Below are 12,305 nucleotides of genomic sequence, written 5' to 3' on the forward strand. Positions count from 1 at the left end.
TGACTCACAAAATGCCACATGCAATGAGGTGATGCTGACAGAAGGCTTTTGGATGTGAAATATGTGTAGTTTTCAAATCCTCAACTGAGTTCAGTGGAAACGGCCTAGTGTGTGAAGAACTCTGAAGTTCTTCCTGTGCTTGCGTTGGTTTTCTCTGGTTACTCCCGCTTCCTCCCTCATTTGAAAAACACGCACGTCAAGGTTAATTAAAGACTCTAAATTGCCTGTAGGTGTGAACGTGACTGCGAATGGTAGTTTGTTTATATATTCCATGTGATTGACTGCTCACCTCTCACCCTTAAGTCAGATGGGATATACTCCAACTGACTTGCAACTCGAATGAAAATAAGCGGTATGGAAAATGGAGGAATGAATATCTCACACATTCCAAATACTTCAAAATGTCACGAACAGAGCAATATGCTATGAGAAAAAAAAAAAAAAATCTCCATGGACAAGACCGTCAACCTATTGTATATATAAATATTAATAATTCCCAAAAACCTAAGACAACCTAAAATAAATACATAAATAAATAAATAAATTTGTGCCTGCAACACCTTCCAAAAAAGCTCTGTGTTACACCACCTTGCCTTTTAAAATAACTCAATAGGCATTTGGGAACCGAGGACACTAATTGCTGATGCTTTGTAAGAGGAATTCTTTCCCAATCTTGCTTGATCTACAACTTGAGTTCCTCAAAAGTCTGATGTCTTCATTGTGCACCCCATATATTTAACTAGGGACAAGTTTGTATCACTGGCAGGGCCCACACAGGTACCCACATTTGCCACACCATTGTAACACGTGCAGAATGTTGCTCTGCATTGTTTTGTTGAAATAATCAGGAACGTCCCTGAAAACGATGTTACTTGGATGGCAGCCTATGTTTTTCCAAAGCGTGTATCTTTCAGTATTAATGGCGCCTACACAGATGAGCACGTCATCATGGGTCCTCACCCCCCCATATCATCAGCTGGCTTTTGAACTTTGAACTTTCCACTGAACAATCTAGCAGTTCCTTTAACTCTTTGGCCCGGAAGACACAACGTCCAGAATTCCCAAGAACAATTTGAAAGGTTGACTCATCAAATCACAGCACACTTTTAATTCCAACACAGACGAATCCAAGTCTGATTTACGACTTTTACATTAGTAGAGTTTCAATTTGCATTTGCAGACATTTGCAAAACAGGATGTAAGTATTAGTGAGTGAGAACATCCACCTGGCAGACTCCTTCCATTCCAGTTCATCCCCTTCACGCTGTAGCGTGTCCATTTCAGTGAAGAGTGTGGGCGTAGGCATGTCATCTTCCTCATTCAGGATGTAACGTAGCCGTTCAGCTGCTGGCGACACTTAATGGAAAACAAAACAGTTCAGGAAAGATGACATTAGAAACTAAACTGTTTGTTTGAGATGTTTAAGGAAACGGGCTCAAGCATCGACCGAGAAAAGATCCAGGGATAATTTGCATTTCAAAAACTAATACTTTTCCCGACTTCACCTTAATTTCTTTTGAAAGCGCATCAGGAAACTTAAATGTCAAACTTCCTGTCTTTCCATCAGGCATCACTGAGAATAAATACACAATAAAGCCCGAGCACTTATTTTCATTGTGGTCCTCAACACAGAAAGAGACATAAAACAAAAACAATATGAAGACAACACAATATGAGGAAAGGGGATGCAATTCAAACTATTTCATTGTGAATTAAAGACCTAATAAACATATTGAGGTACATAGAAACAAAAATTTAAACTTTTTCTTTTAATTGCCAAGACTAAGGTAATGTCAGCAGCAGTGTAATGGGACTAGACTTAATACCTTAAAATTAATAAATAGGTACTAATAACAATTAAAAAAAATATATTTTTTATTTTTTAATTGAGCATTATTTCATAGCCACCTTTTAGGGAGGTTTTGAAAGATGCTTGGGAACATATGTTCACACATTGCTTGTCATCCTATAGGCGGATGTAATTATTGTACACGTGTTGTTTTCTAATGTCATGAGTGATCAATAATATTGATGTACTCAGCTGACAGCAACCCAGGGCTTATTCCACTTATGATATTTTTTTCCCTGATCTGAATATACACACACACACACACACACACACACACACACACACACACACACACACACACACACACACACACACAGACACACACACACACAACTTACTTGTGCGGTTTATGTCTTGGAGACTCTGGTCGCGTGAATCCATGAGTCCTTCTTCCATGTCTATGTCTCTATACTGGTCAGACTCGTGGTGTCTTTGATGGCTGTAGCGTCTGTCTCTGTCAGTGTTGCTGTTGTCATGACTAGAACGCCTTCGCCTGCGCTTACGCCGATATCCTCGAGGAACTGGTACACCAATGTAGATAGACTGATGATCTGCTGACAAAGATGATCCGAAGATTCACAAATATATGCTGGATTTGCAACATCTTTTGAAATGATTAGCCATCTACCTCTTACAGTATGTAAGATGCGTACACACTAAGGAAATAACCCACAGCTCTTTCGGGCCTGAGGTGAAATTTTATTATGTTGACCTCTATTTCTGCCAATAATATTGATTATTGCTCATTGTTGAATTTCTCCTTGAGACCTTATAAAGAGTACAATATTAAAACAACAAATAAAAAAAGATACACACGATTAGACTGGAGTTTCATTTACACAACTTTCCAAGTCGTAATGCATTACTGCTATACTGAACATCATCTACTAAAAGTAAAAAAAACATAAAGTGTACTATGGATTTACTGTAATGGATTTAGTTTTTTAAAAACTGAGTTTGAAAAGATTACACTCACCTTCCTGTTCCTCGTAACGTAGGTGTGAGCCGCCCACCCCTCTGTCTCTATGCTCCATCCTGCTAATGTCGACAAAGAGTGACAGAGTTAAGAATAAGTCTAAACGACAGTATAATTTAAAATTATGTTAACTTATTATGTTAACTGTCATTCCATATTTGCGGTGATAATTGTTATATCTGGTTTGGTAAAAACATTTTGGTAGTTTTTAATATTTGTGACATTTTTAAACATTTTCACATTGAATTTTTGCACAAACTTGATGTATTTTCCAATTAAACGGTTGATATTAATATAATGGAAACAAAGATAAATACAGAAATGTTAATCAAACTGAAAATCTGCATCACTTCCAACATGTTTTGTGGTTTTAATAGTGATGATGTCTTTGTGTTGTTATTGAATTTATTTTTATTAGTGGGCCTGTAAATACACATGCTAATGCATTGCTCGTGTGTCATTGCTCTGATTCAATGAGAGCTAAACAAGAGCAACAGCAATTGTGAATCTTGTGCACTGACCTGCATGTTGACCTATGCAGGAGATCAATGGGAAAATAATTAAAAGCCAGGCAAAGTCAATGGAAATTTGCATGATTGAAACTAATGTGAGGATGAAACTCACCCACTCAACACAACTGGCAAACTTTAAGAACATTATGGGCAGAGCCTAACTAAATATTTGTTCCAAAGCAGCAATGGTTCAGGGTAGGTGATAATCGGGGCCAGTGACCAGCCGAATGAAGATTACACTGGTGCTGTTATTATCAAGATTGTGTAAGAACATCTCCAATGCAAACCTGGAAGTAATGTGTGCAGTATAAAAGGTTCAACGGGCAGCAAGTTTCTTAAATGACTGAAGGAAACAATAACACTCGGCTGACATCGACACAACACAAACTGTAGCTGGTAAAGTACGGCTTTCAAACTGAAGTAAAACTATATTCCTATGCATCATGATTTATGAACTAAAAGATTACGAGCATCTACTTCAGGAGATGAAGTCAGATGAAGGCAGAAAATGATTACCACAAAATATATTGAATTGTTTAAAGGTAAGACTTGCTAACTTTATGATTTTGTGACTTTTTGGACTTGACAAATGCGCAAAACAAAGAAACAAACAAATAATCAAACAAGCAAACAAAACCAAGAACAATTAATAAATAAAAAACAAACTACAAATACAGCGTAAAGAAAAAAAAAAGGCAAAACAAAAAAATTAACTATAATGAAAATTGTGTTAATGGCTAATGTTCATTAACCTTACACGCACGCACACACGCACGTATGCATGCATACACACACGCACACGCACACACACAAGCACACACAAACAATGCCACAACATAAATCCATTCAAATAATTATTCAAACACAGTTGCTGAAATGCAGTGTATTTCTTTCCACTGCTTTTATCCTACACCTGATGTTTTTTCAAACGTATATACATTATTGTCTAAATTGCATCATTGTAATTATTCATTATTAAGTCTGATTTGTAAATATATTCTAATTCTTAATTCTAATGAATTTTTCTTTTAAAGCCTGACTAAATGCTAAAACTGCAAATTAGATAATGATGTCCGTACCTTGTCTGACGTCTGTAGACGTATCGCCTCGGACACTCACTGTTCTCCCCGCTTCCCTCTGTAAATCGCCACAGGACATTTAAGTCACACCACAAAGTTCAAAACCAGCTTCTGCCACTAAACTGTGAAATGCATCTGCCCACATCATACAGGAAGGACTAATAATGATTCCCTCCCGTTTATAGGTAAATCTTTTAATGATCAAAATCTGGGCAAGACTATCTGATGAAAAATAGCTGAATGTAAATTATCGCTCTACAACCATATCATAATACAGATATTCTCGCAAATGTGAAGAAATGTATTTTTTGTGTACATGTATTTTTTTTTTTATGTCAAAGTGGCAAAGTGTGAGATGCATAGCTGATTTTAACTGCTCCTGTGACAGTGACAATGAAATTGTATTGTATTGGATTTTATTCTGTGCATTAAATTTCCCCATTTTAATGGCAACAATGTATGTATCATCCCTGTGTAATAAAAAATAATTGATGTTAGTTTGAGTGTCATCACAAAAATCAACACACACTTTAAGAGTGCCAATATTTTTGTTGTTGTTGTTACAGTTTTTTTTAACCACCAGAAACTTGATGGTCCAGCACTTGTGCAAACAAGCATACAACTCCTGCATATTTCCCGCGTCTCGTACTCTGATGGTATCTCAATCTCTGCCTCCTTAATCTGAGGATTTGCAACTCTCTTTTCTGCTCTGTGGACTCTCTGAAAACCAGCGTCTCCCCAAGTCCTTTAGTGGTCTCTATCAAACACTCAGCTTGGTTCTATTCAGTTCCTAAGCAACGTCATCTGGATCTATGTCAATATCTGCCACATCATTTGGGTCCAGAAACTTTATGTAATGCCTCAATTATTATTCATTATCAAAATTCATGAAAATAGTGAGTTAGCATCAAGTCTCAATGAGTCTTTACTATTTATTGCAATTCAGGATTGTTCTGAAAATTTTATGCTTATAATACTTATGTTATATACATTATCCCAGTGACTTGTCACAATGTTCTTTCTATTGTGGACATTCCAGAGGGATGGGATGTGAGAAGTAAGGTGCCTGGTGGAGAGTCAAACCAAGTTGAGCTGTAGTCGGGAATGTTTGCAGTGGTGACTCCCTGCCTCGGTAATTAGTGCTGTCACATCAGTGTCCTTCACACCCAGTGGGCAGGAAGGATCAATGGGATCACCCTGTCAAAACTGAACACAAGCTGCACTCAAGCTCACATGCACATGGAATGGTGTGTTCATGTGCTAGGCTCCCTGCACATATAGAGGATATGCAATGTACGTGCAACTCCAAAAAATTGAAATATATAAAGATACAGATAGAAGTGTTCAATTATATCTTTTCGTGTGCTAATACTGAAGGAATTACACAATGGTACAATGTAGGTCAAACCATATACACTTTGTCTAACAATGAAAATTAACTGTTCCTGAAAATAACACATTCAACCATTGAGGACACCCCAAAAAAAAAATTTCAACACTTTTTTTCTGATCCTCAGAGAGTTCTTTGACATGAGGTACCACATTGAACTTGTAGTAAACATTAGGAGCGAGTATGCGCGTGATAACACCAAATTTAATCTGATCCCCTTTCACACCTGAGACCTGGTGACTAACAAGTCATAACAACAAGGAGGGGACATGTCTAATATTTAGCCCAATTTGACATTTTCTCCTTGGGAAATTTTTATTTTTTGTTGCCGGAGTTGTTCTACGGATAAAATATGAAAATGAATTGTGGGAAAAATGTGAGGGGTGTACCCACCTTTGAGAGACACCGCATAACTATTTCAAAAGTTTGGCTCGGCCTCACTTAGGAATTTCTTTATTATGCATTTATTTTTTTAAGAACATTTTATTTGTATTTAGATCAACAATTGATTAGTCAGGAATCCAGTCTAGACATTGTGGTGATTATAACACTAACATACAGCCTTTTTACAGCAACCATGAATAAAGTCTTCTGATGGATTGTTTCAGGTAGTTATGTTGAAAGGTTAATGGATGATTAGAAACCCCTTGTGCAATTATGTCAGCATAACTTAAAGCTATTGTGCTATTTACTGAAGCTTCAAAATTGGACTTTAAGCTTGTTGAGTATCAGGAGCGTCAGCATTTATGGGTTTATTCATACTCTAAGGCCATAAAATGACAAATTTTGAAACTCAACAGTCTCACTCTAAGAAATGAAAGCAATTGCATACAAGCTATTGCCAAGAAATGGAAGATTTCCAACAAGGAAAGGCACAAACCAGAATAGAAAGATAAGTGGCTAGAGGAAGCAAGCTGTGCACAACTCAGCTTGAGAAGAAATACATTACAGTTTTTAGTTTGAGAAATAGACACCTTACAGGTCCTCAACTAGCCGTTTCAGTAAATTGTATCCTTAAAACGCCAGTCTCAACATCCACGGTCAAGAGGTGACTGGACTTTCTTGGAAAAAGTTTTTTTTTTTCCACAAAAAAGAAAGGATTTACAGTAGACTAACACGTATAATGAAAATGGAAGACTGCAAGTTGTGTGGATGGACACAACTAGGTTTGAGGTGTTTGGAGCACAAAGAAGAACATTTTGGTGGAATGTGAAGGCTTGCCTAGTAGGCCAGGCACATGACTGCCAGTTTTGTCCTTGGTCCTTGCAAGATCTCGACTCATGGAATGAGGATGATCATGAGGAGTCTCAAAGCACAGGTATGAATTTGTTAATAATATGATGGTATTTTTGACCCCTTTGACCCCAGAGACCAAGAGAACAGTTGGCAACAAAATGCCCTGCCAAGTTGTTGTCACACTGCACTCGCTCGGCTTGAAATTCCTGCGGAAAATACAATGGCGGCAGCTTGCCCATATTTGGAAGTGCTGACATAGCTGCCCACTAGGAAGTAAACTTGGAGACTGTTGGAGACCTGCTAGTTTGGACACGACCGCATCTCAACAAGATGTATCATTCACTCCTGCAAAAGAAAGTCCATTTGTTTTAAGAAGGAGAAGGTGGGGACCATGGGCGCAGCCACAGTTCTACCAAGACCACTTTGAGGTATAGTTCAGGCTGTGCCGGTGCTGAGCAGTGTCTTCTCAAACACGTCAATGTATGTCTCCCTTGGGGATTCTCAAGCCATTATCTGTAAACAGGTCGGCCAAAATGGCACTAAATCACTGTGCCAGCATCTCTCTTACTGCAGGCTCTCATCTAATGTCATAACGATGCTGAAAAGGACAATTAAATGTGTGATGCCTTGCCTCTTGCCTTCCAGCAATGCCCTATTCTGTGGTATCTGCCCCTCACCACATACATAGTAAATGGGTTCGTAGACAGTGCACTGCACCCTGCTAAGTGTACTGTGAAAGGAGCTTAATGGAGTGAAATATTGCAGTGTCGTGCACCCGCAGGGCCCTCATGCTGAAGAAGCCACATGTAAAGGCTTACATTAAATGTACTAGTGAACATGTAAATGACTTGGGAGAAATGTTATGCTCAGGTGAAACCAAATTTGATCTATTTGTTGATCTATTCTATTTAGTTATATTTACATGTTCAGAGGATGAAATGAAAGCAGACTGTGATCATAACGATGACCCAAAACATACTGCCTGGGCAACAAAGGATTTGCTCAAGAATAAGCTAATTGAGGTCCAGACCTCAGCCTAAGGTTGGAAATCCTGTGGGGGGAGTTGAAGCTTCAGGATTTTCAGTGACAGCCAAAAAATCTAATGATTTGGAGAATTATATTAGCCATAATCTTTCCTGAGCTATGTGCAATTCTGGTGACAAAAAATGGGCTTCTCTGAGAAAATATACGTAAGTTTTGCTTTTGACTCATTGAAGTTGAAGTTTATTTCTGAACATAAGATCAATCAAACACAAAATCACTTTTTCACATTTTCACATAATTTCATGCCATGCCAATAAGGCAAACAAATCAACTTGTTCAAAAAAGGAGAAGGGAGAAGCTATTGCTTGTTTTTTCCTACCCCTTTTATACATCATAATTCTTAACATGGTTGCTAATTATTTTTTCAAAATACAGAAACTTAATTTATCGGAGGAAGATAATTTTGGAAATGAAAGCAATTTATTCAATAATATTCTGGAAAGAAAAATAAATAAATAAGATTTAGACTATATAGCTGAAAACAGACAAGCAAAAGATTTCAATTACTATAATTTTCTAGTGTAAAATTTTAAAGTGCTTTTTGAATTGGGCATTGTGTTTACTTTCTTTGATTGTTACAGGTAACTTATTCCATAGCTTTACCCCATTGACAGATATGCACATGCTTTTGAGGGTGGTGCGCACCTTGGGTTGTAAAAGATTCCCTCTCCTTCTCAAACTATAAACACTTTCTATGAACCATTTTTGTATATTATTAGGGAGGAATTCTTTTTTAGCTTTATAAATAATTTGTGCAGTCTTGAAATCTACCAAATCCATACATTTTAATGTTTGTAATTTAATAAATAAATTATTTGTATGTTCACAATAACCAACATTGTTGATAATTCTAAATGCCTTTTAACTGCATTGTGCATACCGTCTTTAGAATGCTTTGCCCCCTCAATTTCTATAATGTGTGCACATCTACGTAAGTTTTGCTTTTGACTCAAAAGAATGTTTTTTGGCCCCCTCAATTTATATAATGTGTGCTTTTAGCTGATCGCTGTTATCAGTTGAAACATTGATATTTTATAATTGATTGGAAATGTATCAGGGAAAATAATAATTATTCATATTAGCCAGTGCTTTAAGTGGGCTGCTACTTAGCAGGAGGGAATAACGGCACTTCTCAGTTGTAGACTCTAGTGTAGCAGGACTTTTTACATGAGCCTCCCATCATTTAGGCATGTCAAGGAAGCTACAAATATACTTATATTACATACCATAACGCAACCTGGCATTTTGCACATGCACTTGTGCACTTAGAACTTTGAGAGTGGATATTATGATAAACTTAAAATAGAGGAGTGCATATTACTAGCTTTATGAATATAATTTCAAAATGAAGTTTTGTACTTTAAACTGCATCAAATAATTGGCCTAAGTCAAACTGTCACTATTTGGAAAAACTAAACTGGCGTTTAAGCTCCACTTGAAACACATCTACAGAGTTGGAACTTCTGTCCTTGACACACGACTTGAATAAAATAGTTTCAACTGATGCCGTGAGAGAAATGAGTGGAAGAATTGAGCCTGCATTGTTTGGTCCATCAAATCACATTTTGTTTTATGTATATATATTTGTAAAATCTTTATCAGTTTAGGTGTAAGGAAAAACATTGTGCATTACTATTATTCCTCACCCAAACAGTTCTTCTGTTGCTTTGTTAACTGTGGGTGTTTTGGAGGGGTTTCTTAACAACCTAAACACAACAGCCCCCCACCCCCTGAAAAAAATAAAATAAAATTATTAAGCAAAAACTAGCAAATTAAAGAACACCTGCAAAACAAATAAGTCAGACAGAATTAGTTTGAGTGCTTGGGTTGAAAAAAAAATCAATTAAAAACTTTAATATCGCCAACTTGAGTTTGTAAGGTAGAACTTTGGGAATATATTCAGATCAAAATGCATCTTGACAACATCTTCCAATAAGTGCATTTTGTTAAAAATTGTACAAAGCAATGCATAATACTGTGAATGTTTTAATTTTGTTCACATATTTCTGTTGGTGTTCCATATTAAAATCCTTGAGCTGAAAAAAACATTTTTTTTTCATCAAACTAAACATGTTTGTTGAAAAAAAAAAAAAAAGTAAACCAGATTATTAATGGCAAATACTTTTTTTCCGTTCATGCCACTACCGAATAGTACATCATAGACCAGCACGGTGCCGATACAGGGGAGAGCAAGAAGGAAAACAATCAATGGCGCAGTGGAAAATAAACAATAAACACCCCTGCAAAATTTAATATACAATAACAAAATGATTGGAACACACATTTCCTACCTGGTTCAGTTGTCAAGACAGCTGAGGCAAAAGAAGAAATGGCACCTGTAGCTTGTGGTCACATCAGGGAAAATGCACCAGCAGAATACCAGCAAACTTGTAAATAAGATAAAAAAAGCAAAGAGAAAAGTGCTCCATTCTGTTTGCTTCCTATCTGTCTGTCTGATTGTCACACTCTCTCTTTCTCTCTCTCTCTCTCTCTCTCCAGCTTTCTCATGGCTGGTTCAATAATGGCTAAACTAGGACTGGCAAAGACCTCCAGGCAGGAAGTTATGTGAAAATATACTTGACTTCATCCAGTCATAGGAAACCTCGCGTTGTACTCCGGCAACAGGTCAATATACAATTATCGACAATATACAATTGTGGATGCTTTATTAGGCACACCCACAAACTCTAGTGAGCTCTTTCATAGCAGCAGCATATTTAAATAAATAAACAATCAAACAAATAAATACTTTTACAATGACAATTATTATTTCTTAATATTTGTGATTTCTTTTTTGTTTGTGATTGAGGGCTTTATAAATGAAATTGACTTGACTAAATGACATAAAAATGAAACCTAGATTATTATTATTATTATTTTTGTACTGTGAAAAAATATCATCTAACAATTATATAATGGAAACAAAACTCTCTTCTTTTAGACTCCAGTGCATGCAAAATTTGATCAACTCATGTTGACCTTTGATATGCAATGTGAGGCTGTAGGGGATCAGGGTCATTCGTGCTCCTCTTCCCTAGGTGGTGCAGTGCCTGTACTACCGTTACGGTGTGTCCTTGTGTCAGATTTGCCCAAGGTCCCTTGGTGCTGGGGTGATACCAACTAGCCTCTGGCCCCCTGGTTTGGACTGTGACGGAACCTTGTGTCACTACCCCAGATTGCCTTCTCCTCTTCCCCGCCGGCTTTTGCCTTCAACTATAGTCGTCTCCTGGTTGGAGGTAGAGTTCCCTGATAATCTTGTGGACTGTAATGAAAATTGAAAATTCTAAATCACACACTTAACACAGGGCGACACATCACTCTGTATATTTAAGGGAACGTACAAGACATGTGGACCGGGCTTCAGCACACGAATGTTGTTTACTGGTCCAGCTGTTGTGCTGCTCTGCCCTTCCTGTCATCTGATTTTAATGCTTGACACACTCAACATCTGTAACTGGCTTTAATATCCCCCACGTGTATATACGCTTTGGGAGGCAACGGATCTGGATTAGGAGGCAGGCTGCAGATCAACAGTAGCCTACTCCTCATCCAAGCCAGCTTCCCCAGATTTCATTGTAGTACTACATACACCATCTTTTTGACTTTTGAGATCTGCACAATAAATGATCTAAATAATAAGTTACATTGTGTCATATTTTTTTAATCAGTTCAGCTTTGCTTCAGTGCCTTTGCGAACGTATTTGGCCCCCTTGAACTTTACAACCTTTTGCCACATTTCAGGCTTCAAACAAAGATAGCAATTGTCAAGTAATCGACAACAAGTGGCACACAATTGTGAAGTGGAACGATTTTTGGGATATTTTGAAATATTTTAACAAAAAACGGAATAGTGGGGAGTGCAATATTATTCGGCCCTCTTGTGTTCATACTTTGTAGCGCCACCTTTTGCTGCAATTACAGCTGCAAGTAGCTCGGGGTATGTCCTTATCAGTTTTGCACATCTAGAGACTGAAATTCCATTTCCCATTCTTCCTTGCAAAACAGCTCGAGCTGAGTGAGGTTGGATGGAGAGTGTTTGTGAACACCAGTCTTCAGCTCTTTCCACAGATTCTCTATTGAATTTAGGTCTGGACTTTCTCTTCCCACAGATTCTCTATTGAATTTAGGTCTGGACTTTGACTTGGCCATTCTAACACCTGGATACGTTTATTTGTGAACATTTCATCATATATTTGGTTGAAGAAGTGGATTCAATTTA

The 12,305-nt window shown here is 37.4% G+C and overlaps 1 protein-coding gene across 10 annotated transcripts in view; it reads right to left on the bottom strand.

The window, feature by feature from the left end:
- Positions 1–12,305, bottom strand: part of slc4a5a (solute carrier family 4 member 5a) — a 37,400-nt gene that overhangs the window by 23,377 nt on the left and 1,718 nt on the right. For 2 of the 10 annotated variants that reach the window (XM_085908790.1, XM_085908782.1), the window contains exons 2-7: positions 10,378–11,348; positions 9,733–9,816; positions 4,417–4,474; positions 2,826–2,884; positions 2,188–2,403; positions 1,227–1,356 (exon numbers count right to left, since the gene is read on the bottom strand). In XM_085908790.1, coding sequence (XP_085764916.1) covers positions 1,227–1,356; positions 2,188–2,403; positions 2,826–2,883 — 404 coding nt within the window. In that variant the 5' untranslated portion in view covers position 2,884; positions 4,417–4,474; positions 9,733–9,816; positions 10,378–11,348. Of the gene's footprint in view, positions 1–1,226; positions 1,357–2,187; positions 2,404–2,825; positions 2,888–4,416; positions 7,445–9,732; positions 9,817–10,377; positions 11,349–12,305 lie in introns of those variants that run through there. The other 8 variants (XM_085908788.1, XM_085908789.1, XM_085908783.1 and 5 more) reach the window with 8 other exon arrangements.

The sequence above is a fragment of the Syngnathus leptorhynchus genome, chromosome 4 (genome assembly GCF_054491065.1).
Source record: "Syngnathus leptorhynchus isolate UIUO chromosome 4, UIUO_Slep, whole genome shotgun sequence".
Lineage (NCBI taxonomy): Eukaryota > Metazoa > Chordata > Actinopteri > Syngnathiformes > Syngnathidae > Syngnathus > Syngnathus leptorhynchus.